Here is a 27558-nt window from a genome sequence, read left to right as displayed (position 1 = left end):
AGCAACGTTGGTGTTATGAGCACTGCACTCTAACCAACTGAGCTAACCGGCTGCCCCACTGCTCAAGTATTTTTAACAAAACCCAATGACCAACTGGAAGACCCACATGCAAAAAAATGAATCTAGACACAGACCATACACCATTTACAAAAATTAACTCTAAGTGGTTCATAGACCTACATGTAAAATGCATACCTATATAACTCCTAGAAGATAACATAGGAGAAAATCTAGGTCAGGAGTCTGACAATAACTTTTAAGATACAACATCAAAGGCACAATCCATGAAAGAAATAATTGATAAGCTGGACTAAGTTGGACTGCATTAAAATTAAAAACTTCTGCTCTGCAAGACACTGCCAAGAAAATGAGAAGACAAGCCACAAACTGGGGGGGAAATATTTTTAAGACACATTATCTGATAAAGGACTGTTATCCAAAATACACAAAGAACTCTTAAAACTCAACAATAAGAAAACCCAATTAAAATGGGGCAGAATATCTGGACACTTCACCAAAGATGTACACTTAGTAAGCCTAGGAAAAAATGCGCAATGTCACCTCATCAGTGAGATGTAAATTGAGATACCACTACAAAGCTACTAGAATGGCCAAAATCCAGAACACTGACACTACCCAATGCTGGCAAGGATGTGGAGCAAGACTTTCATTCATTGCTGGTAGGAATGAAAAATGGCTCAGCCACTTTCGAAGTCTGGCAGTTTCTTACAAAACTAAACATAACTCATACATGATCCAGCAACTGCATTCCTTGGTATTTATCCAATGAACTGAAAACTTACACCTACATAAAAATCTGTGTGTGTATATACATATAGATATGTTTATAGCAACTTTATTCATAATTGCCAAAATTTGGAACAAAGATGTCCTTTAGTAGGTGAAGGGCAAATAAACTGTTACATCCAGATAATGGAATATTATTCAGCACTAAAAAGAAATGAGCTATCAAGCTGTGAGAAGACATGGAGGAACCCTTAAATGAATAGTACTATGAAAGTAGCCAATCTGAAAAGGCCACATGCTGTTATGATTCCAACTACCTGACATTTTGGAAAAGGCGAAACTATGGAGACAGTAAAAACAGTGATTACCAAGGGTTAACGGGGAGGACGAAGAGGCAGAACAGAGGATTTTCAGAGCAGTAAAACTATTCTGTAATGTACTATAATGGTGAACACATCATTATACATTTGTCCAAACCCATAGACTGTACACCACGAAGAGTGAACCTTATTGTAAACGGTAGTCTTGGGGCGATAAGGATGTGTTAATGTAGGCTCACTGATTGTAAGAAATGTAGCCTCTGGTGGGGAATGTTGATAGTGGGGGAAGATAGGGGGTGGGGTGCATAGGCAGGGAGTACATGGGAACTCCTTGTACTTTCTGCTCGATTTTCCTGTGACGTAAAAACTTCTCTAAAAAAAAATCTATTAAAAAATGACAACTCAGTGTTCAAGCATTTTATTAAATCAGATAAGGAAATCTCCACATTGTTGCACATACCAGCTTGTATACAATTATAAGGGCATTATCACTTGTTTACAAAGATACAGCTGAGCAGTAGGTTGGTAAGTCTAATAAGCCATCTTCAGCCAAGTAAAATTTCAAGAACATTCAAAGCGGTAACACAGTAAAGGTCAGCACACTCATTTTATCCTTTATGTTCAAACTGCAGAAGAAATTTGAAGACCAGCAGGTGATCACTAGTCAGATATACATTTCATTCAGGAATATTAAGCCTCTTACCACTTACTGGCTTGATTGGAAATCACCTGGAAGAGATTTACTGCTGTAAAATGCATGCCCATTATTCATATTATGCCTTGAAGTCACTGAGCTTTTATTAATGTATGATATTCTAACCAGGAATCCCAGCAACGACCTTTTTACTTAACTACATTAAAAACACTTCACTTCTGTGGAGACTAACTAAATAGACTGAGTAGTGAAAAAATTCAGTGAGGCTGTAATCTAGATCTGTTTTAATCTTAAGAGGCTCTATGGACTTTTTCTTAGGTGACAGTATTGAACAGCCCTATAACAGCTGATTATCAGGTTTATAGTGATGGTTGAATAGAAAACAGTCTTGACTCACGTAGCCTCAAACTTATTTTTTTCACATCTACATTTAACTTTTGACCACCATATACGATCAGGTAGGTAGTCAGACATAGTCAAAGATCCTTTTGCAAGCTTGGGCTCCCCATAAACTTCCTTCCCCCTCCCCCACGCCTCATACAGGTTTCCCCTGCTTTAAGCTAAAAGGTCAGTTCTGGATTCAAATTTGTATGAACTAAGTGTAGAGGAGATAACATGCATGTAGGGGATAAAGTTAAATTCATTTGTCAACAGCAAACATCATAAATGTATGCCACTATCCCGCTAAACAGAACATCCAGAGAAATCACAAACATAACAAAACACCCCATCAGGTTTAAAAACAACCTTGAATCTTTACGTTTAAATCATTAGATTTAAAAACCTTTGAATCAACAAAAAGAATCTGGAAGGAGGTAATTTTAGTTTACCGTGGTTGAATTTACCCACCAAATGTTTAATGACCACAAAATGTTTCTGCAACTAAAACTAAACGATAGAGAATTATAGGGAGCTGGAAATACATGTTAGATACTAACGATCTTCAAGCTTTGAAGATGTCATTGCAAGAAGAAAATTATGGGAAACACTGTTCCCGATAATTATGTACACCCTTAGTGTAACATATGGAGATCACTGTCTCCGATATAGACACTGTGGTAGGCAAAAACTACCTTGTTCTTTATACATTATGGAAGACACTGCTCCCGATAATGTGAGTTAGGTTTGTGACAAAGGTACTGGAAATTTTGCAAAATTTGAATTAAAGTTACACCTTGGATAAAATGAGCTGTAAAATTTTGCAAATGAGCACTATCACAGCCTTTAAGTGACATTAATTTATAACTTGGTCACAATTCACTGCATTTAGGAAAACTACCATTTTTATCTACTTGGCTAAACAAAGTCTAACTTGATTAGAAACCCCTAATAAAATTTAATTCTTCTATAATATTTAGCTTTAAATTTTTATTTAGCTTGAGGCTGTTTTCTAAAACCCTCAAGAATTGACCATAAATGCAAAACTTCCAGTATCTGTTGGATTTTATTAGCAGATGCTGCTTTTATTATTTAAAAAAAACCAAAAACGACAGTATAACTGTCATAATTATGGAAGGCACTGCTTCCGATAATTATCTTCTATAAAAAAAACACCATTTATAGTGAACTCTGTCACTGATAAATAAACAATAAATATCTCAGTGCCAAAATGATAGAAAGCTTTTCCAAAAAAGTAACACTTTGGCCAAAATTTGGCAGTGTGTTCTTTAAAGTCTGACAAACTGAGTTTGAAATTAAACACCTAAAATTGGTTCTCTTTCAAAATACCTTGGAAAAAACAACAGAACACTAAACGAAGGCTTATGGGGGAGGGGGGCAGAGGAAAAGAAAATGTAGTAGGTCTTTGGCTTCTGGTCTCCTCTTTTCATAAACGATCTTGAGGGTAACTCCTGCAATAAACAGTTGAACCTTATTTTACACAGCTAAAGGACCTCTATTTCAAACCCCACTGGCAAGAACACAAGTCCTATCATTTTTCAAAGTTAACTGTTTCATTCAGGGATGTGGAAACCAGCTAAATCCTTAAAGAAGGCATATATCTCACTTGCAGGATAAGCTCTTACAACGTGGTATCTCCAATCTAGCATCAAATGAGGATGGAGGATCACACACTAAGCTACCACTTTTAACCTTCAGGAGGTATCACTCCCTCCTCCCACTCATAAGATTACCAGTTCATGTCCTAAGGATTTACAGCAATAGTTCACGTAACTGGTTCTGACATTTTCCTAACTGCAACAGGAAAGAGGCAGTTACCATTATAAAGCACTTAAAATTCTAGAGAAAATGTTCTATGATGAACATTTTTAAGTGGTTATTCACTTTAACTTGAAGTGCAGGTACCTATCCTGTATTAAAAGCTGCTGTTTAAAGACATCTAGCAGTACCAAGAGGATTGGGTAGAATTGTAACAATACTAGGTTTTGTAGTCTTACTGAAAATTTAGCACAACCAGCACAAGTCTAGAAACCATACTACCCTGATAAGTTATGGGTATATCACATTTAAAACTCATTGTCAATGTCCCAGATGTCACCAGAGAGGGCATTTGCAGCTCCCTGAATAGTCCAAGTTGCTAGAGCCAACTGGTTCTTCAACAGTGTTTGATTAAAGGCACCATTATTTTTCTGACGCTCCTTCAAGTGCTCTAGTAAAGCTGACAGAGTGTGAGAGCCATAGCCCCAGAAGATATGTCGGAAAGGTGACTCACTCGGAGAGACATAGGGCGAGAGGAAATTATATTCCACCTACAAAAACAAAACATACAAGACAACTTACACAGTGTTACGACTTCTATTGTGAGGAAAGGGCCTGATATAGTAAAACCACTGTCATTCTCCCACTTCAAATGTTAAAATTTCCCTGAATTCAAGAATGTTGAGAACAAGGCTACTGATCTTCTAATGTTAAAAATTGTAAAGCAAACTGTCAATTCCTCTGTGAAAGTAAACTCTAATGGTATTGGGTTTGGTTTTGGTTTTGGTTGAAGCACATATATGGAAGGTTTACAACAAGTTTCTATTGTAATAGAGTCTTCTAATTCTTCCAGGCAGACTAGGATAAAAGCAGGTAAGGGCTGGATTAGACAATAGAAATACAGAAGAAATGACAGCTAAAAATTAATGATCTCTTCTTTAAAATGTTTTTAAGATCTAAAATAATTAATACTAGGTAAAATGTCTCCTGTATTAACAATATAGATATATTAGTTTTAGATCGTGTGAGTTAAAATCTCTGAATTCAATAGCAGCAAAGGATTCTAGGCTCCTGGAGTTATTACTCTACTTTCTAGAAATGCAAGATTTCCCAACTAAAAATTAATATGTTTTAGTTCCTCCTTTTCTAAGAGTTTACTTACTCTCATGATACGGTCATTGAATTCTTTCATGACAAATCTGTTTGTTCTGTCAGCATTCTTATAATCTGTTGTTAGTTTGGAAGTAGCACGAAAAAAGTCCCCACGAGCAGAATAAAGCCATTGTAGATTCAGACCCATCTCCTGAAGCAGAAAGACATTACATTCACTATTAGATGTTATATTTCCAAGGACGTTCTTCTGTATACCTTCCTAATTTAGGTGTAGCAACTGAGATTCTGATGAAAGGGGGAGAACTTACAGACAAGCCCAAGACCCAGAAAAGGCTAGACTTAAGCTCTTTGTAATTATCATTCTTAATCTCGTAAGAAAACCATCCTTGTCAAAAAGTTTAACAACCTATTTAGTCAAAGTATATAATCCTGTGCATCATATCGTTTCCAGTTCAATTTCCGTGAGAACGCAAGGCATTTTGGTTCAACGAACTTTAGAATCTAGTTATTTCCACCAGTTAAGTCCCATTTTCTGATCAGTTACAGTTTCAAGTTTCAAGAGAGTCATAATCATTAAGATTTGGCTATTAATTGGAAACCACTTTTGATTTTATCAAACATTTGACTCTTGGACACACAGGATCAACATGAGATAAGATTGTAACTCCTGGCTATGTTCTCTCCATCCAGGTCATCTCCAAAAGGCATATATAGCCAGATTCAATAGGTTCAAAATCATGGTTGACATCTTACACCTCTTTATGGGTTTGCTCGGAATACAAACAATAGAAAACCTAACATAGTTCTAGATTCTGAAATACTTGTTGTGGTCCATCCCAGATCTATAACCCATAGTCTTCCAACTTACTGGATTTCAAATGAGTAATGAACTGAATTACACCTCAGTTCACTTTAAAATATACTTTGGTTACCAATCACCCCCTTCCCCAGAAACAGCTAAATATCATTCTTCAAACTGCTTAATACTTCAGCAGTAAGAACCTGTTTTTAATGAGTGCTCACCTTTATGTCTGCTCTAAATTCATTCATATCACTCACAAATGAAAGTATCTTGTCATTATACATCTCATAGTTCAGGTTCAATTCAACACCATGGGTAAGTTTAATCATGAGCTGACCAGCCACTTCTGCTGCTGCACGTGCCATTTTGTTCAAGTCAGGAATAGTCTTAGACAGTGTGTCATAGGTATCCATGTTAGTACCTAAATAAGGATAATCTGTGTCCTGGAAAACAAAGCTAGGTTAATGTACTCAGGCTACAAGAGTAGGAGACTCATATTCCAGTTTCACTATCAAGGTTATAGTAACTGCAATTCTTCCCTTGCTTCTAATATATCCCTAAACCTAATTTTATCTGTTATCCACTACTTTAAGACACCACTTTTGCCACTATCTCTGAACCTAACCTAGTACAAGAATGACTACTTTCTTCTATCCCTGTTCTATCACATCAGATACTCTGAACAAATTTCTAGCCAAATTCCTTGAGGTTATACCCTTGTTCTCTCCTCTCTGGGAAGTTTGGTCCATATTAATGAGGAAAGAGAGCATGCATGTAATGTACTTTCAATATAAAATGTTACTCTTAGACAAAAATTTACCTTCTTAATCACTCAGTAGTTGATCCATTCATACAATGGTAGCTTCCAACAACAAAGTTTGATGCTCACAAGAGCTTCTTCCACCTTCATTGTATAACTTTAGTAACTATTTCTTCAGCTCTATCCCTTACCACTATCCATGGTGACAATCTCATTGACAATTCTTTGGTCTGATCTCAACTCTTTACTTTCAGACTATACATTTCTGTATTATCTGTACCTTTGAACCAGCACTGCCAGGTTTTTGACATCTAAGAAGTCAAGATTTTTAAAAACTCAACTTCTGAAGGTCAACAGAAATCATTCATAAATTTCCTCAACCATAAAATATGACACACAGTTCTTCCTAATGTACTAAGTAGACACAATGACCAGCTATTTCAATATAATTCATACTGCTACTCTCACAGGTCGAAGGAATTCTAACTATGTTAATTTCTAAATCCAGACCTTTCCCCTCAGATCTTTTCAGTGCCAGGCTAAAACACCCAGTGACAAGGAGTCTAATAAGGACCTGGCTTCTACTCCATCAATTTGATGCCAAAATCAACAGGTTCCATGCTGATCCCATATACTAATAACTAGGATCTCTTCACCCCTTGGAAGAGCCCGCTACAGAGCTGGTTTTCCAACTCGAGCACTTTAGCACAGAAGCCATCATCATTCTGTTCACTGCCTTCTAATTGGCTCTTGTACCAAGCTAATCTTGTTTTCCTACAACTTGGTCAGTTCAAAAGTTCTGTCTCATAACAATCTCTCATCTGTTTGGGTTTCTGTGCTTTTACCTATAATCCCTGCATAAGAGACTAACATCTCTGGACAAACATCTAGAACCGTATTTCAACAGGTATCAAGAACAGCATTGTCCAGTAGAACTTTCTGTTTGATGAAAATACTCTATATCTACCCTGTCCAATTGGTAGCCTTGTTATTAAAACTGATCAGTTAATTGAAGTTTTAGCAAATAATATCAAATTCTAATTAAACTAACTGAGACAACAACTCTGTTAAGACTGATCATAAGGTAGCATGCAATAACTGCATGTGTAACTATTAAACGATTTTAAGCACTCTAGGAAACTTGCTCTCAAAATTAATGAAAGAAAACTTAAGATACAGCACTTGAGAGTTCTTCAGACTTACCTCACAAAAAGAGAAAGAAACTGCTGGGATTCCAGAATATGCAAGGAAAGGGAAAGCAGCATTATCGAAGGAAAGTTTCTCGCTGTAAGAAAACAAGAATGTGTTTTTTAGCAAGTTTTCTAAAGAATAAAACTGTGCTACCATGCAACCTTACCCCTACCTACCAATAAAGTCTTAAATTGAATTTCTCTAGGTATAGGTAAGCTCACTGCAAGGCTATGTTTAAATCTCTACCTAACACAGTAGGTGCTATTAGGTGATTATGCTTTTCTATTAGCTGTTCATTCACTTTTCTCAACTTACACTTTGTTGATCCAATTGCTGTCCTGATATAGAGGCTTCCCAGTAACTGGATGTTTCACCTATAATATAATAAATTAATTTATCATTAAAACGAACTTCTGAAACATGTTTCTCTCTATAAACATTTATTAAAAATATTAAAATTTTTTACTATACCCTCTTGAAAAAAATGTAAGACAATTAAAACAATCTCAAATTTCTGAAGTTATTCCTACTTAACATTCTAAAGGTGGTTTTAACCATAATTTTAAAAGCCTTCTCTAGCCTTCATAATATGCCTATCTCATTTCTCGTTTCTTCCTTCTAATACACTTTATACTATTGCCAGCCTAACCTGCAAACACAGTACTGCCTTGTTGGAGACCCTATAGTAATCACTAGTTTCCCACAGGATCAAGGTCAAGTTCTCTGACCCTGGTTTCCTTCCAACTTTAATTACTCCAATATATAGCCTCTAATTCCATTTAGGCAAATCTTGTTCCTTGCTCATTCAAAACTATAGTCATTCACACATTTTATTCAATGAATACTTCATCTGGCCTTATTTAAGCCTTAGGTATAGGTTCAAGTCCACCTAAACCTTCCCTTCCTTTAGCATCCTGACTCTATAGACAACCCCGCTGTCTTTCAGCTTAGGCCTCATGAAATTCTGCTATATATGTTCCTAAATAGACTACATATTTTTTGAGATCAGAGCCCTTTATATATCACCTCCCTCACTCACATGGTTCAATAGGCTTGGGGCAAATAAGCCAAGAGCGTGACTTAAATAATGCTGCTATAAAATTTATTCCAATTTCCCATTATTGGTTACTTATAATGGTTTAAATATTAATGTTTTTCACCTTTTGTAAATTAGACAAAAAATTAAGTTATACATTTTCATAATTAGGAATACACTCACATCTCGCATCACTTTCTCAATAAGTGAATACAGCAGTGGGCTGGCAGAAACCTTGAAGCTGCTGGTACCTGCAAAGAGATGATTTTAACATTACCCCTTCTACTAGTCAAGCAGTATTCACACTGCTACTTCTACAACTAAAAGTACTTGGCAAACAGGACGACAATAACCTGTATCAGTGGCATATACAACAACTGTCTCTTAATGAAGTAGATAAAAATGTGATTTAGGAGTCAAAGTTCTTTAGTGACTGCTAACCTTAATTTGACTCAACTGAAGCTCTTACTCCTTGAGTTTCAATACTTTAATGGTAACGATTTGCTTTTTGGTACATTTTTGGCTCATCCATGTTAAGGCAATCATCTGCTATAGAAGCTTGCTATACCCAATACATTCTGCTGCACAGGTTAAAATGGCAATAATGACAAATCTAATAAAGATTTCATTTAATTGTAACACCTTCCTTTTTCTTCCCATAGGAGACATTTCACTCTTCTCTGTTCACCTATACTTTTAATAACATTCAAACTCTTTTACAAGTTTGATTACCTGGTATTTTTATCTATGATGCCACAATCTAACAAGATGTGAAATTAGTCTTTGGAAGTACCATTCTATTTGGTATGGTTTATTTCACTCTGGTCTAAAATATAGTCCAGACTAGTGGTTCTTGTCAAACTTTATCACCGGGAATGCTTGTTAAAACAGTTTGCTGGACCTGTGCTCCAATCTGACCCAAAAGGTCTGGGACAGGGCCTGAAATTTTGCATTTCTAACAGTTCCCAGGTGATCCTTATGCTGCTGATCTGGGGACCACACTGGGAACCAGTGCTCTAGACAAGGCAATCTGTACCCATTCTATAACTTAATCAGCTATTAAGTGACAGCTAAGTCAATCTGATTTGAGTATGGCCAATGTAAACTGTAAAAAATAACAAGTGCTGCTTTAGAATGCTTTCTTCTGCTGTTTTATAAGAAATTTACTTGAATTCATAGACAGCTAATAAAAGGGTACTTACCAAGAACCGCTTTATCCAGATTAATATAAGTGAATGCCTTTAAATGCAAGGAAGAGAGATATCCCTAGAATAGAAGGAAAAATATTAATGCACTAATATGTATTAATCTAATTATCATATCACAGAGAGTAGCTATTAGGGGGTTTCTTTTTAAATTTGGATTCTATTGAGACTAAATATATATTTAGGCAAAAATGATATAATCAAATCTAAAAGAGCATGGTTTCTGGAGGACAAATTATGCCAAGAGAAGTTTGGGTACCATTTGGGGTATAGATAATACCTCTAGCCATTCAGTGGCACCAATAGCTCCGAATTCTCCTGCACTCCAGCTGGCAAAGACAATGCTTCTGTAGGGTTTAAACCCATCTAAAATACAACAAAAAGTTAGTTTTATTTTGGGCAAGTTATAGTTAGACAATTGACTTCAGATAAAATCAGAAACTTCTAATTCAGGACAGCAGATTAAAAAATACTTCTTTCCCTTTTGTTTTGAGGCCCCAGGTAAAAACAAAAATAGGAATAAGTTTTAAAAGTAATATACATGATCACATAGTAAGGAAATAAATGTCAAATCACAATGTTGCACAATATATTACTGTATGTCAGCTATACTTAATAAAAATAAATTAATTAAAAAATTTTTTCTTAAGTAATCTAGAAAGAAGAAGGGAGGACATCATTTGCAAAGAAAATTTCAAGTACACAGTAGGGACCAGCTTACTGGAAGTCTCTTATTTTCATCTCCATTATTTGGGTTCCTTAACTTCTGGACCAAGAAATACTTGAAATCACAGTGTATCTTCTTTGAGGACAAATTTGCTTACAAGTAAGTCACTTAAAACACTGGATTACTTTAAAAAACAATTATTATGTATCGAATAAAAATTCACTAATTTAAGTTACAGGAAAGAATTTTCAGAAAAATTACATTAGTGACAGCTCCACTGGGGGATATATGTGCCAATGCCCTCCATCCTCCTTTCCCAGGGTATGTATTTTTCTGTATTGATGTACTTTTATATATAGTTAAGCACTGCAACTTACCCTATGAACCAAAGATTCAAGAATTTGATGTGGGTTTGCATATGTGAGTGGCAAATACCATGGCAGAAAGGCTTAAAAGTAAGCCTTTACATATATATTATAAATATATCAAATTATACATTATAATTTTATAACAAAACTATGGAACATTATTAGCACAGAGGTATGCCACTGCTTACTTTCAAATAGATTCCTTAGGGATCATGTTAGATATGCCGTTATTATTCTGGGTATGTCAAACTAAGAATTAGGGCGCAATATAACACTCTCCAGTGTCTCAAAAGCAATTGATGATTCCCAGTGCAATGAAGACACTGCATGGAAAACTGTTTCAAAGTCAAAGGCAGGAATAAATGTACAACATAGGAAATAGAGTCAATAATATCGTAATTAACTTTGTATGGTGAGAGACGGTTACTAGATTTATCGTGGTAATCACTTCATAAGATATATAAATGTTGAACCATGTTGTACATTTGAAACTATTATATTGTATGTCAACTATACTTTAATAAAAAAAGTTAAAGGCAGATATAACAAAAGACAACCTGACTTATACTTAAGAACTCAGGGTTCAGCACGAGTGACATAGGCAAAAGTGAGCAAAGCGTATTATAACATTTAGAAATATATGTAGCACATAGATATTCAAGTTCTCAAATTTTGCACTCTACCTTTTAAGACCATGTTGGAAAATATCTGGGCAAGTTCCAATAGAAGAGCTGTTCCCACACTGGACTTTGCAGCTCCAGGACCCCAGGCATCCCTCTGGGCCCCTACTACAACATAGTGATCTAAAACAAAGATACATTATAGAATCAGCTCTTAAACTGTTTTCTAATATCAAAGTCTAGAATAAGCACTTTAGAAGATGGATAAAAATATAGTATATGTATTAAGGATAAGAAAGCCTTACTTCGGATCTGACTTAGGACTTTGGGGATATAAACTTTTTCATGACACAATCTTTTTCCTTATTAGCATTGCTACCCTTTTCTACATCACTAAGTTTTCTTATTGACTGTGGAGTCCAAGGGCTTTCCATACTAAATGATACGACTATTTGATTGCACTTAACACACAGATAACCTATTCCAGGGATCAGCAAACTACAGCCCACATGCCCATCCATTATGTATTGTCTATGGCTGTTTTCATGCTACACCAGTTAAATAATTGCAACAGAGACTGCATGGCCTGCAAAATATTTATTATCTGCCCCCTTAAGTAAGTAGAAATTTGCTGACTGCTAGCTTACTCAATAATTAAAAGCAACTTTCTAATCATAATGGTTAGTTTCCTAGGGCCTTATTACGTCCCAATGAAATTGACACCTAAACGGTTCATTTTAGGGCAGAAAAAATTTAGCATTTCACAAAACCAACCCAAGCCAGCCTTCCTGCACTCCCTTCTCTGACCACATCCTTAAGAGTGAAGAAAACAAAAATATAGAAATAGACAGATAAAAACTTAAAAAAAAAAACCAAAAACAAAAACACAAGGGCCTTTACCTGGTTCTTCAAAGCCTTTAATAACACCAAAGACATTTAAAATTCTTGTTTCTTTCAGCACATTGTTCACAGTGAGCTTCACAGTCTTATTCTGTACCGTTACCAGCTTACATGAAGAATCTGTTTTCCAAGTAAAAGGACAGTCTCCTTCCATATTTCTATAAGTGGAAAACAGAGCCCAGCATTCCGAGTCGTTACTTTCCCCAAGTTTACAAAATCAGTCCTCCCCTAACTGTCCAGTAAAATTCTAGGTTAAAAGCACATAAAAGAACATACAAAATTTACTCCCCAGAGGCTAACCATTTGTGTCTTACTCTGGTCTGTAGGCAGTCATTTGAAAACCATTTCCTTGCTTAACCAATGTTTTAAAAAAATTTCTCTCTCTTCCTCTGCTGCTGTGTGCCTTTCTGCCAGAGACACAGCTATAAGTTTATATTTGAAATAGATACCAAGATGGACTCCGAATGAAATTATTATATAAAAGTCCATTAATATATTCTCGTATTTCCTCTCTCCACTAACAGCAGTAGTAATACAGGCTTATCTCGGATATCAAAGAATATTCTCATGCTGCAGCTAGTTAGGTATCTCCCCCTACCTAGTTCCTCAAATGTTATCCAAACATGACTGCTCTAAAGGGGCTTACTTACATAAATACAGTTGACCCTTGTGCAAACGGGTTTGAACTACATGGGTCCACTTATAAACAGATCTTTTTCAATAAATAATGTACATTACTGTAAATGTATTTTCTCTTCCTTATGATTTTAATATTTCTTTTCTCTAGTTTTATTGTAAAAATATAGTACTATATATATATTATATATATACTTATAACATACAAAGTATGTGTTAATCAACTGTTTATATTATTGGTAAGGCTTCCGGTTAACAGTAGGCTATTAGCTATTAGTAGTTAAGTTTTTGGGGAGTTAAAAGTTATACATGGATTTCAACTGTGCAGAGGGGTCAGCATCCCTAACCCCCAAGTTGTTCAAAGATCAACTGTATGTCAAAACATTATTACCCCCCACTACGCAAGGATAAGATACGGGGCTGGCTACAGAGATTAGGTGGTGTGAAGAATTACCTGATTTTAAGTTTGGTATGAGTCAGTAAGAATCACCTATTACAAATACCTCCTAGACTTAAACAGCATTAATAGTCACATAGTATTTTATAAAGTTCTTACATGTAGATACTCTTCATTTGAGACCAATCACCCTATTAGGTAGAATATATTTTAGCTATCCAATTAAGTCAAAGAAACATGATCAGTGGGGTTAGAGTAACTTGCTCTATGTCGCACAGCAAATAAATGGTCACCTAAGTGTCTGAAACGAGATCTACGTCCTATGCCAATACCAGGTGGGAAATATGTTCAGATGAAGATAAAAATTAATGACATATACTCTAATCAGACTCGGTTCTGTTTTTAAAGAGGGATACTAATACACTAGGGATCCAGAAGGACTAATCATGGCTACAAAGCATCTGAAATTGTAATGAAAACTGAGGATATTCCATCTATAGACAAAACTTGAATCGTTCTACAGCTAAAAAGAAAATCCAGAACTAATGGGTGTTACAGGGAATAAAATTTCAGTTCAACATAAATTCTAACAGATCTTCTCCAGTAACTGAATGGGTTGCCCCAGGCAACAAAGTGCTTTACTACAGGAAGTATTCAAGCAGAAGCTATGCCAGGAATATTACACCAGGAATTCACTGAGTGAATTGACAAGGACTCCTTAAGTTTATAAATCCAATGTCTATTATTAATATCACCTTATGGAGGAAAAATTTCATTAACAGCTATCCATCCCCTAAATGTTCCAAATGTGGAAATTATAGCCAATTAAAATTAAAACAAGGGCCGGTCGAGTGGCTCAGTTGGTTAAGAGCTCACTCAAGAGTGTGAGCTCTGAGCAACAGCGGTTCGAGTCCCAGCCCAAGCTGAGCTGCCGATGAGCTGCCAACAGGTGGCAGGATGGCTCAGCTTAAAAAAAAAAAGAATTAAATCAACTTAAACAGATTATTTCTCCATAATCATAAAACCTCACCCTGCAAAACAGTTTTCAAATAAGAACTTACCGAAACAGCTCTTCTGCACTAGATCTGGTAATTGTTTGCACAGGTATATTAGGCAATCCTGATGACTGAGATGGGGGAAACTGAGTGTGATTGAAAGAAGGGAATCCAGGTGTATAAGGGTCACCTGTTCCCAGATGAGCCTAGTAAAACAAAAGAGTAATTAGCTCTAGCCGGTATTTATTCAAGAAATTTCCCTGCAAGAGTCAGATTCAGTATGAGGCTATGTATAGCCCAAGCTTAGTTTAGCACCTTAATGTGTGAAAGTCTGATTAGCTCTACTGTATGTGGCTCTCATTTTTAATATGGTATATGCCAAATTCTCAATTCAAGACACTATAGTAGTTCCCTCTTATTTGTGGGGAATATGTTCTAAGACCCCCAGTGGATTCCTAAAACCGCAGATAGTACCAAACCCTATATATACTATGTTTTTTCTGATACATCCACACACTTCACAGCTTCCTCTTTGGCATATCTGAATTGCCAACATCAATATTCTTGTATTTTGGGGCCATTATTAAGTAAAATAAGGCTTACTTGACCACAAGCACTGTGATACCATGATAGTCAATCTGATAACTGAGATGGTTACTAAGTGGTGAATGGGTGGGTAGTGTATACAAGGATGATACACTAGACAAAGGAATGACAGTGGGATGATGTGAAATTTCATCACACTAATCAGAACTAATGAATTATTTATTTCTAGAATTTTCCATTTAATATTTTTGGACCACAATTGACCGTGGGTAACTGAAAACAAAATTACAGATTAAGGGGGGACTAGTATACTGATAAAGTACTTTTAGTAACAAGTAATATAACTAGGTCTCAAAGTCATATAATCCATCTTCTTGTTTACTGCTAAAACTCTGAAGAAAAAAGAGTATTTAAGGAGGGCACAGTTAATATTTCTACTAATGTATATGAAATCTAGCAATAATTTGGAGAACCCAAAAACTCATTTACTCAAGAAATAAGAACTCACATGTCCAAAATGTGAAACACCTGCATCAACAATGGGAAATTGTTTACGGTCCATGTAGATCAAGACACCAATTGCATTAAAGCTTTCAGCATTTGCAACCTAAAGAAAAAGGCATAAAGCTCAGAAAATGAAAATCTATTCATATATAATTACAGTAATACATACTGGACTTTATGCTAAAGGACAAAGGGTTACAGAGGACTACAGTGATCCTCTCAAATGTTTCAAATAGCTTTTATATTTAGAAAAAATATAAGCCTTAAAACTCATTAAGGAGATTTTAAAAGACAAATAATAAAAATCCATCCAAGACAACCACTGTCTTGATATGTTCCACGTTAGTCCCTTGTGTAGGTTTGACTTTTAATTTTCCTTTTTATAAAACATAGTTATAACTGGATTCTATACATACATAAACTTGGTTACAAAGACACAACTTAAATTGCTTTCACTTAAGCATTTTTGACTAGTTTATTTTCACTGAAAGGCAATGGCTACAAAATACTCCAATTGGATATGCCATAGTTTTGAAGTATCCTATAACTTTAGATAATTGGAACTTATTCGATTTGTTAAGCACTGTAATAAATTAAATTATATCATTAGGTATGCGTTTACATTCTGCTGATTTTCAGAATGTAAGAAAATTAACAATACCATTTTAACGGAAAAATGATAGGATACCAATGTATTTAATAACTCATACTCACCTTCTCAGCAAAAGTGATTTTCCCTGCTCTAACAATCACTAAAGATCCATTCACAGGAGAGGCTAAATCCTCAAAGTCTTTTTTAGTGCCAAAATTAGCATGGACCAGTTTACCCTAGAATAAAGACATTATTAGATTTAGTGAGCACTATGATATTAGAACAGCCATAAAGTCTAAGACAGAACGGTTTTACAGATCCAACCCAAGAAAGGGATATATTAAAAAAAAAAAAAAAAAGAGCCCAAGGCCTAGGAGGGATATATGAGGGTTCTAAAGTCCAAAGTGGTCAGGGTTATCAGAAGTGAAGTCAAGACTTCCAGCCTCCTATATTCATGTCTTTCATTATCCAATGCTGTCTTTAATCTACATTGATCTATTTACATTAAATACTGTACATTTAATCTATTTTACATTGCTTCATATATCTTGGGGAAAGAGAAAAGATAACAGGATGTTAAACAGAGGTATATACCAATATAAATATTGTGGGCTAGCCATGGCAGCACCAATTACATGTTCCCACACTTGAACCCCAGACAATTGAGGACATAAATAAGAATAGGTGTCAACTGAAAGTTCTGTTAATAAATTGGTCCAAAAATTGTCTATTACAACAAAGTGACTTATATAGATCAACTTTTAGATGTTTATATAAGCTGTCATCATACTATTCCTAAATTCTATAGTGTTCAGATGTACAATTATAAGCTGACATTAACAACCAAATATCTAAATACAGAATACTTGCAAGGGAACTAAAACCCTCAATGTTCTTTAACAGAACAATCTACCCACCTCCAAACCCTTGGCTTGTAGGTAGCCAGGGAAAGTGATAGCACAGGTAAACCAGGAAGACACAGACTAGCCATAAAACTTCATCTGGCTCGGAAGGCATCCACTAGATAGCCCTGACATACAAACATGCGGTTTTTAACCTGAAAAACCTAGACAGAGCTATTCTATCTAGCTGTTATTTATTTATTTATTTGTTTGTTTGTTTGTTTATATGGAACGCTTCACGAATTTGCGTGTCATCCTTGCGCAGGGGCCATGCTAACCTTCTCTGTATTGTTCCAATTTTTTTTTTTTTTTTAGTATATGTGCTGCTGAAGCGAGCACTATCTAGCTGTTTTTTAATTTCTGTAGTAGTCTGGCCACATTTGCCTAAATTTTATAAGTTCAGGAATTAAAGAATCAAGCTAAGACTACACGCCAGCCAAGATGGTTAGTTCTATCTGTCCCCACCTAAGTAGGACTCTGATATATGCATTGATTCAGCAAATACTATCATGTGTCAAACACTGTCCACGGCTCTGGGACATAGCAGTAAATGAAACCGACCCCTAGCTCTTTGTGTAGCTTACATTCCAGTTGTGGAGTCAAATGGATAATGTCAAGTGCCATAAGCACTAAGAAGAAAAATAAAGCAGGATAAGGGTAAGTGATTAGAGAAAGGACATTTTTGATAAGATAATCAAAGAATTCCCTAGGGGGGTAATGTTAGAGAAGAGACTTGCACAAAGCAAGGAGAGAAACCATGTTGATATGTAGGGAAGAGTGGTCCAGGAAAAGGGAAAAGCAAGTTTTATAAAGGCCTTGGTGTATGCTTGAATGTGAGTGTTTGAGGAACAATAGGGAGGAGGTTGGAGAGGCCAGAGCAGTGAGAGGAGAGCATGGCTTAGGGCCTTCCCAGCCCAGAGGAGGACTTGGGGTTTCATTTTAACAGGGCATAGGCGGGTTGTGAACAAGACTATCTCACGATAAGTTACATTTTATAAGCAAATTTATGCTAGGACACCTAAGAACAGTAAAGACAGTTTTTGAGCTATTCAACAGAGAAAAAAGTTGTGCACTTTGTCTCACTTACCGTAACTGTTGTGGCCTTACTATAGGCCACGTAACCCTCAGGGCTCTCCACCAGGTACACCAGGCCGCCCTTCATATCCACTATGGTCACCGAGTTTTGAAAACTGTTAAAAAAGATTAAGTTAAAATGAAGCTAAGACTACAACTGGACAAAAAAATTAAATGGCTTTAATACATTTAGAATTTGACTAGCGCATTATTTACTTTGAAAGTCTTTGCTATTTTCGTCATACCTAAATATAACTATTTCTATAAAACAAGTTTACCATCTTTCATCATACCTGTCTTTGACCTGAATCTTAACAAAATGTTCATCATGCCAGACTTTGCTAAGTTGAAGTTTACGGAATTGATCTTCAAGGTAAAAAGCAAGGCTTTCATCTTCTTGAGATCCAGCCTCACGAGAGACATAATAGTCATTCAGATGCCTGGAGGAAAAAAAGTGTCACTGTTAAATGACCTAAAGTTTAATTTAAAATAAACATTAAACTCAAATTTATCAAGCCATTTTTTTTTTTTACTTGAGGTAACATTGGTTAATAAGTTTCAGGTGTACACCGTTATAATATGATATGCATGCACTGTAGTGCATACAGCACTAGTTTCCAGTAAGCAAATCGTTGTAAAAGTATAACTCAATACTACCCATCAGAAATAAATTAATTGTGACCCAAAACTTCTGGAAACTGTTCCCAATATTTGAAGAAATTTATGACTTCAAACTTATGAAAACCTCTTTAAAGCACTCCTTCAAGAGCCCCATCCCAATACAGTATATCTGCTTAGGGTAGTTTTCAGGAAAATGAGCAGCTTCCAGGAGATCTGTTGTAAGCAAAATGAGATAGTACTGCTGTTGGTGAACACAAGATTACAGCTTCAATTTTCACCTACTTTGAGGCACTATGAACCCCCTGGAAGCAAAACTGCTTATTCTGGTCTCCCATGGCTCTTTATAAATATACACAGCATATTAGTTTTTTGATCTTCTGGTGGGTGTGAGGGGGAGGGTAGACTATACTCTCACTATATCCATAATGCCTGGTGTACAATATACACAAAAGTATTCACCAGATAGAGTAAAAATGTCAAGATTTCTAACTTAAGACTAAAATTTTATACCGGTGAAACTACAGGAAGCTAGCAAAAGGTAAAAAATGAATTTGCTCTTTGCAGAGTTTGATTGTGTGTCCAAGGAAGATTTAAAAATCTAAGGATAAAAACCTTAAAGACGCTGCTTTAAGTGTCTTTAAGGCATGGATTAAAGAGTGATAACCAGAAGAAATCAAGGAATAAGAGAAACATATCAAGTTGGGCAGTCAAGTCAGTCCTGACCTAGAGGATAAAGAAGGCTACTGATGCCCTTGTGGAGTAGCAGAGCTCAGTATTACTTATAAGGGGTTAAGATGGGAAATCAGTGCAGAAGAAAATCTGACAGCTAGCAACAAGCTACACAGAACCAGGAGACAGAAAGATTAAGGACCTGTGAATTGTTTTAAGAAAAGGGAGAGTCTCCACAAAAGTTCTGAATTTTCTCCCCATCAACATAGTTTGCATTCTTTACTGACTCCTTACCTTCTAACCAAACATGGGAAGTCTCCCCTATTTCAAAAAGCCTTTCTTCTAGACTGTCACTTTTGTTTTATTTCACTGCACCTAATAATCAATATTTGTTTAGGTGATGAGGGTGAACTTGTGAAGTAGCTTCGAGCTTACCTGATGGTATCGATGAACGCTACGTTATTCAGTTTCTCTGACAACATTGCTTTGAGGTCTGGCTGAAGTAAGCGGGAAGGTACTTCAGGGAAGTACTCCTCTGTTTCGGGAGACTCGGACAACTCTGTTGCCCCACATTCAACTTTTGGTTCGACACGTTTACAATAGCCCAAGTAGCCAATCATAAATCCTAAAGGGTAAAAAGTTTCAGAACTGAATTCACAGAATTTCATTTGTAATCTATTCCTCTATTCCTATAGGAATTGTGGACATTTTCAGCTAAGTCTTGAAAATACTGGTTTTAATAAAATTTTAAGCAGTTTGAAAGTAAATAATGTACCTCAGTTTTACATATTTTAAACTATTCAATGTAATAAATTATATAATAACTTTATTTTAAAGTTACCTTTTCAAAGCACAGGTATCTTGTCTTCCCAGAAGCCTTCCTTGAATCCTTAGGCCAAGCTCCTAGGCTACAAATATCCTGTGCATATTTCTAGTATAACATCTGCACGTTACATTGAAATAATTCATGTGTCTCTCTTCTCCTACCAGGCTTAACTGAAAGTCAGGTATAGAATCTTAATCATTGTATTCCTAGTGCCCAGCTCAATGGCACAAAAAAGGTACAACATAAATGTTTGCTAAGCTGGATTAACCAACTTCCTCGAGTTAGTGACAAGTAACTTTTAAGTTTTTGAATGGCCACTCTTACCAATCAAGAAAAAGATGATTACAGCAACACTCGCATAGCAGATAAATCCACTAAGCTTTTTTGGTTTTGCAACATTGGCACGATTACCCCTCATGTTATTGTCAACATTTTCTTCTTCGTCCACAGCTAGTTTCATCTCCACATGACTATTATCTCCATCTACTTGCCGAGCCAGACTAAACCGGGTATATGACAATGGTTCTCCACCAAACTGAGATTTTAAAAAAAGAGAGAAAGAAAAAGGTAGTAGAAACAATTACAAAAAGTTTGGTCAGGTACTATACTTATTATTGGTCCATTACTATGACTTTCTATATATTCTTAAGGAAAAAGAAGTTCCCCTTTCAAATCAACATTCTTTCCTGTGCGCAGTTCTGTCAACGGCAGGTGAGGGCTAGATCACACACTGGCCGCCTTCATCTCATTCAGCCTTTTCATTCAGGGTTTCTGTTATATATGTCTACTCGTATACATTTTGATCTGTGCTTTCTTTAAATTCATCTTATCTACCTGGCAGTCCCCCTCTACGACGCCCGAAATACCCTTCTTATAAGAAACTTCTTACAAGATTTTCCATCATTAACGCTATTCAAGACTAAATATATTCTTTTCACTATAGCTATTATGGAGGCCCACCGCCCTCTGGAGCCTGAGATCCCCGAAGGCTGGGACCCTTTTCTCTGGGCTCGCCGTCTGGAATGAGCAAATCCGAGAAAATGGGGTGGCAGACCCACTGCAGAGTATCGAAGTTGGGGGTAGCACCCCACCCTGAGGTTGCAAGTTAGCAAAGGACTAGCAACCCTTCAACAGCTGAGTTTTGGAGTGGGGAGCTCTGGCCTGCCGAGAAGTGCTTTATTCACTCCCTTAGGTTTTGAGTGCTTTAGGATGATCAGTGCAGTTTCAAAGCTGGTGGCGGTAGCAGTGGCAGCAGCAGCTCACCCTGAGAAAAGAGGCTAATTTCCCAGAGAATGGTCAGCTATGCTACCACAGGGGCAAAGTTTTTAAGTCCCAAGGACCAGTAGCCACCCTCAACTTGGACTCTGAAAACCAAGGCTTCAACTTTTGGTGTAGAAACATGCTCAACTTATGCCAAGTATCAACAGGCCATTCTTACCAACATAGAGCCGAGAAAGGAACACGGCAACCTTTTTCCAGGACAGCCACTTTTGGTGTCATTAAATTCATGAGCTTTCTAGTATTATCCCTTGCTCAAAAGGAGCTCCTGTATGTAATGTATATTTTAATATTGTGTAAATCTATTATATTGGGCAAGGGTCTGAATTCTTTAAGCTGGAAACATTTCCTCCTGAAATTATCTCCATGCATTACCATAAACTAACATTGTAATAATAATAAAAAAAAAAAGACTAAATATATTCTTTTGTGGGATCAGTTCCAACTCAAGACCACCACTTCAAATGGAAACATACCTGGTGATAGCTTTGGGTATCACTTCATGCTTACTTGGTTAAAAGTCATTCTTATAAACTGGTGATAGAGAACTATAACTTAAAATATCTCACCAAGTTGGAGAATGCTGATCTGGCTTGATCCATCATTCTGGGCTGCCACATAGAAGAGCCTAGTGATAAAATAGAGAATTTTATGAGATAGATGCCATTGTACCAGATTAGTGAAGGCTTATCATTATCCCAGTAGATTATTATATATCAAGTTTACTTCTATTTTAAATATATTATCACCTTTCTAGAAAAGGTCTTTAACCAAGATACATACTTTACATGACAACTAAATTTAGTGTAATCCTTGATTAGATCCTGAACTGAGGTGGGGTGGGGTAAGGACAAGTTCAAGGATATTACTGGGATAAATAAGAAATTTAAACATAGATTATATACTGGATAACAGTATTGGATCAATGTTAGATTTGGGGAGTGTGATAATGGTATTGTGTTTTTGAAGAATGTCCTTGTTCTTAGATTAATGGTTAAGAATTTAAGGACGAAGTATCATGATGTCTGTAACTTACTTTCAAATAGTTCAGTTTAAAATAGTACATAAGAAATAAAGTGAATGTGGCAAACTGTTAACAATTGGTGAATCTAGGTAAAGGGCACATGGATAAACACATTACTATTATTTCAATTTTTCCTGTAGGCTTGAAGTTTTTCAAAATTAAAAACATGGGGAAAACTATTGGGTTGTCGGAAAAGTCATAACGTTTTTTTTCTGTTTTTCGTTGCAAAAATGCATCATGACTTTTCCGATAACCTAATAGGATGTCATCCATAGGAAGCAGATTTAAGTAACTGAATTTATTAGTCAAAGAAAAGGGACAAATACAAACGACAATAGACTGACACCTGAAGAAAAACCCCAAACCAAAGGAGAATTAAGTCAAGACTGGTCATGCTATACAGACCAGTAACAAAACATCTCCAACAAATAAGGAGAGAAAAAAATCCGATCCTTCTGATTAAAGGAACAGTTCCTGGGGGTGACCAGTTAGCTCAGTTGGTTAGCGCATGGTGCTGACAACACCAAGGCTTTGATCCCCGCATGGGCCACTAAAGAGCTGTGCCCTCCTTAAAAGAGTCAACTATGCCATTGTAGCATGAAAGCAATTGTGTAACCAATGATCATGGCTGTTCCCCAATAATAAACAAACAAATAAACAAACAGTTCCTACAAATGACCTGATAGCTCTATGATGCAAAAAGAATACACAAAATAGAGTATGCTATTTTACAGATGAAGAGGCTAATTATCTGAGAGGTTAAGTGACTTGTTCAAGGCTGAAAACTGATAATCTAAAAATGTCGTTCAGTGGGTTACTGGGTTATAAAAATTGTCTTCTCATCTCCAGAAATATTAAGAAATTAATCTTTTTTCAAAGCAAAATACACCTCTGTAACCAACAGAGTCCCTTGTCAAGTTAAAGCACAGGTATTAACTGAAATCTGGATTTTTCTAATTAATTTGGTTTGAGTATATCTAGATGCTGGAAAGTGATATGTTGAGATGTACAACACAGACATTTCATACTATTTATTTTAAGGCTTTTCCTATACAAGAACACTTAACAGCACATTTAACACCCACGTGTCACAAAGCAAGCTGTGAGATATACGCAGCTTGTAAAACAAGACATTACATAAACTAGAATTAGAAAAGTCTATCAAAACCTATTAACAAAAAAAAATTTTTTTTTAATTCCCAAGTTTTAAAGACCAGAGCCAATAACCAATAAATAGATCATATTCTTAGATGCACAATCTCTTGCCCCATCTGGTACAAAACGCTTATCACTATCACAGCACCTGAACCATACAAACCCAATCACTAGCGCCAGAACTAGAAGGCCCCACCCTGAACCAATTTTAATCACCCTTTTCTAGGAAAAAGCAGTTTACAAGTTTAATTCTCATCTCAATCAGCCATTCCTCAAGGTTTCTAGTTTTAAATTAAAGTGGTAACAACACTTAAATAAATGTTCTAAATAAAGGATTTAAATAAATGATGAGATTGAATAACTGCAAGTCTACAGAAACATAGATATTAATAGAATATGTAATTAGGATTTTGTATAGTTGAAATCTAAGTACATTTTTTTACTGAGAAAAAAAATGGATATGTTATTTCTATTTCAATCTCCAGACACAGAACTGACTATAATATAAAAGAAATCAAGTTAGAGGGAAAAACATTGTGACCTAGGCAATTCCTATTTTAACCTCATCATTTAACCTCACACCTGTGAAGAACAGAATAATTCTATGACATCCACAGAAGTTATTCCTGAAGTTATATATATAACAAAGAAAACAAACAGCATCTTCATTCCCATTCAGCTTTCTGAAAAAAGACTGCCCAACTGGAAGGTCCAGACAACTTGAAGTCATTGCAATGTATTTGTGTAGTGCTCATCTACGAGCGCATACAGAAGGTACACATACAGAAGAGTTCCAAAAGTCCTCAGAGGATCATTTGTAAGTAGCTTTCACTGTTGTTGGATTCAAATGTATCTGGGAACCTGGCTCCATTATAGATAAGCACATTATCAGAGGCAAATAACTGCCTCACCTTAGGGCAGTTAGCCAAGGTGGTCTTCCGTATCCAACAATCTTCCACACAGGCTAGAGTAGAGGCACACCATTCCTTAACAAGAACATTCCATCAAAGACAAGTTAAAGGGTGCTATGCTACGTACGTGTATAGACTTTAAAAATATTTTACATCTATGACAAAAAAATTTTAATTCTGGATTTTCTTGTGAAGTATAGTTTATTATAACCCAAAACTAAGAAAAAAACCCAGCAGGGCCAACAAGTACTTGGTCAGCCTAAACTTAATTTTCACAGTAAAAAAACAACTTCTGAAAATCACATTAAATGCCTTTGTCAATAAGGTCAAACTCCCTAGAGCTCAGTGACAAATGAATCAGCGTCTAGTATTCCAAATTCATTATTTAAGACTAGAATAAAGGTATCAGGTATCCAAATACCTCTGTTCCAGGACAACTATTTCCTACTTCAAGCCTGTTAACTCCCCTCCCCCCCCCCAAAAAAAACCCCAAACAAGAAAAAGTAGCAGCAATCAAGTTCTCTGATACCCAAGGTCGCTCGCTACAAGCAGTGAGCAAAGGGAAAAGGTTAACCGAAAAGAGTTAAGTCACAAAATGCTATTTTCTTACCCACTCTCCCCACTACCACACTTTAGCGAGTTGTCCACGAGAAAGTGACACAATAGCCTCGAAGGCGTTTTGTCAATACAGCACAGCCCTTAGACCACATCGCTAATTTCCTTTAAGGTGTACAAGCCGATTTCAACCCAAATAGCCTTTACTTAGCCTCTAGAGCACAGCTTTCACAAAGTTTAAGTCTTATTCCATGGTCTCCCATCTTATTGTGAGGAGAGTCTAGCAAGCCTAAAACCTTAACGCGTTCACTTAACCTGAGGTGTTCAGTCGGCTTCTGTCTTGGGAAAACTGAGAATCCACACCCAGCGCCAAGAGGCAGCATGCGGCAAGAAAGATCAGGTCATACCAAAGAATTCAAAAGCACAGCTTACAGACACCCGCATCTAAACGCCCAGGACACACGTGTAACCGAATCCAGGGCAGCTTTGTCCCTTTCAGCAGTGAGACCAGGGCCCGGGGCGAGCCCCGGGGAAGCGAAGGGCTACGAACTCAAGGTCACCCACGCACCCCGACAGCCATTCCCTGGGGACACTTCCTAGAGCAGCCACGTGCTCGTGGCAGAGCGGGCCAGGGCTGCGGCAGCGTCGCTTGCCGGGCACGCGGCGGACAACTCGCTTCAGAGCCAGCAGCCTAGGGCTATCCCAAGAGGACCAGCATTTTTCGGGGGGAGCTACTGAGGACAAGGGATCGGAGTGGCCTGAGGAGCCAGAAGCAGAATGGCGGGGCGCAGAGCGACAGTTGGGAACCCTTCATCTCGCCCTCACAGCCCTAACGGGAAAACCATTCGCCGCTCGGGGACCGAGACCAGCAGGGCATAGAAAGGAAGAAAAGGGAAAGAGGACAGCTCCTCTCTGCACGGCCGCTCCACCCCGCGGCACCTGCAGCCCGCTCCCCGGCCCCTTCCCCGCCCGCTCGCGGGCCACGCACCATCCCGCCCGCCCCACCCGGAGGCACGGCAGCCTCCTTGCGGTTTCCCAGGCTGCTTAACAGCACCGGGTGGGGCTGCACCGCAGACCATCGGGACTGGCCCCGCAGGATAAGGGGAGGACGGGTGGGTCGGCGGTGTCCTAGCCATGGCATGTCACTTACGCGGACGCCTCCTCGGTCTGCTGTTACCCAAGCAAGCCTCCACCGGCCGATGCTCACGCCCTTTCAGAGTACTGCCTTCCCCCACCAGCAGTTTATAGCCTGGCCGCTGCTTCTTTCGACCCTCCCCCCTGGACTTTGCGTCACATCCGGCGTCACGTACACCTAAGAAGTGGTTGGAATTGGATCGCCCCCCGCAAAGGGTGCGCACGCACCCGGAGGAGGGCCAGCCTCAAAAGCGAGAGGAGGGGCAGGACGAGAGAAAAGGCGCCAAGACTGCAGGTGCGGGGAGGGGAAGCGGGGGGTCGAGCGCGTGATTGGCACACAGTTTTCCGCCTCGCCCCTGCCGGCTGTGATGCGGTAGGCGGCCCTGCAACCCCGAGCCCTCAGTCTAACCTTAGCCGATCACCAGGCTTTGCAGATCAAGGTCAAATGGTGTTAGCGTTTGCTTCTAAATGTTGGATTCGTACACTATAATAATTCCTTAAAGTGTATGTCCTTGATGGAATATTAGGTAACCACTAAAGGCTATATATTTTTCAGTCTCAGAAATACTTAGGATAAACAAAAGGAAAAAGAGAAAAACAAAATGCAAATTTGTGTTTAGGATGTGGAAAAGCTGCACATGAACCAAGACTGGCACAGTGTTTCGCCTAATGTTTTATGCATGAGGGAATGGAAGGGACAATAGAAGAAGTGATTTAGTAGAAGGATAGAATTGTAGATGAACTTTCATGTTCATTGCCATCATTGCTATAGGATTGTGCAATACATAATAAATAAAATTGAATTCTTGTCACTTTTTAAACCCTTTCCAAACACTCACATTCTGTCCCTGCCTCTGGTCTGTAACCTACAGTCCAGTAGGAGATGAGACAAGTTTACAAATAGCTGCAAAGGGAGCAAACAACCTGGACCATAAAAGAGTTACAGATAAAAGAGCTTTCAAGGTCAGAGCCGGGAGGGATGCAGAACAGTACTTTAAAATGCAAATCCTCCTACTCTTTGCCTTATTCTGCAGTGCAAGAAGAGGAAATGCAAGAGGTCTACCCACCGCCTTCGTTTACTCCCATTGCTTAAAATCTCTCCCTAAGGAGAACTGTTATAAAAACTTATCAGCAGGAGCATCTCTGCAACTTTGTGGGTCTACACAGGAAAAAGTTAGTTAAAGGGAGGAATGGGATG

At 37.5% G+C, this 27558-nt stretch overlaps 1 protein-coding gene across 2 annotated transcripts; it reads right to left on the bottom strand.

Annotated features, from left to right (window-relative positions):
• Nucleotides 1-1469: 1469 nt before the first annotated feature.
• TFRC (transferrin receptor) lies at nt 1470-26515 on the bottom strand. Of its 2 annotated transcripts, XM_019651907.1 has the most exons (20): nt 26377-26455; nt 24672-24746; nt 22151-22209; nt 20628-20838; nt 19913-20102; nt 18481-18627; nt 18201-18303; nt 16334-16447; nt 15624-15722; nt 14636-14775; nt 12542-12699; nt 11705-11824; nt 10267-10352; nt 9984-10047; nt 8965-9032; nt 8061-8119; nt 7758-7839; nt 6016-6237; nt 5042-5182; nt 1470-4430 (listed from the first exon to the last, which is right to left on the bottom strand). In XM_019651907.1, exons 3-20 carry the CDS (start codon nt 22199-22201, stop codon nt 4188-4190), a joined length of 2298 nt encoding a protein of 765 aa, XP_019507452.1. In that variant the 5' UTR covers nt 22202-22209; nt 24672-24746; nt 26377-26455; the 3' UTR covers nt 1470-4187. The 2 variants fall into 2 exon arrangements, with proteins under 2 accessions (XP_019507452.1, XP_019507457.1); XM_019651912.1 differs by lacking the exon at nt 24672-24746 and having other exon boundaries at nt 26377-26515.
• Nucleotides 26516-27558: the final 1043 nt, after the last annotated feature.

The sequence above is a fragment of the Hipposideros armiger genome, unplaced genomic scaffold, assembly GCF_001890085.2.
Source record: "Hipposideros armiger isolate ML-2016 unplaced genomic scaffold, ASM189008v1 scaffold_8, whole genome shotgun sequence".
Taxonomy (NCBI): domain Eukaryota; kingdom Metazoa; phylum Chordata; class Mammalia; order Chiroptera; family Hipposideridae; genus Hipposideros; species Hipposideros armiger.
The sequence above is the reverse complement of the archived record's forward strand: the minus strand, read 5'-3'. Positions and strand labels throughout refer to the sequence as shown.

Excerpts from the sequence above, each read along its gene's own strand:
- TFRC (XM_019651912.1), bottom strand. The coding sequence starts at position 22,201 with ATGTGGCAGCCCAGAATGATGGATCAAGCCAGATCAGCATTCTCCAAC. Across the intron at positions 20,103-20,627 it reads AATCATCTTTTTCTTGATTG|GATTTATGATTGGCTACTTG; the intron begins GTAAGAGTGGCC and ends TTTACCCTTTAG. Across the intron at positions 4,431-5,041 it reads TCAATGACCGTATCATGAGA|GTGGAATATAATTTCCTCTC; the intron begins GTAAGTAAACTC and ends TTGTTTTTGTAG.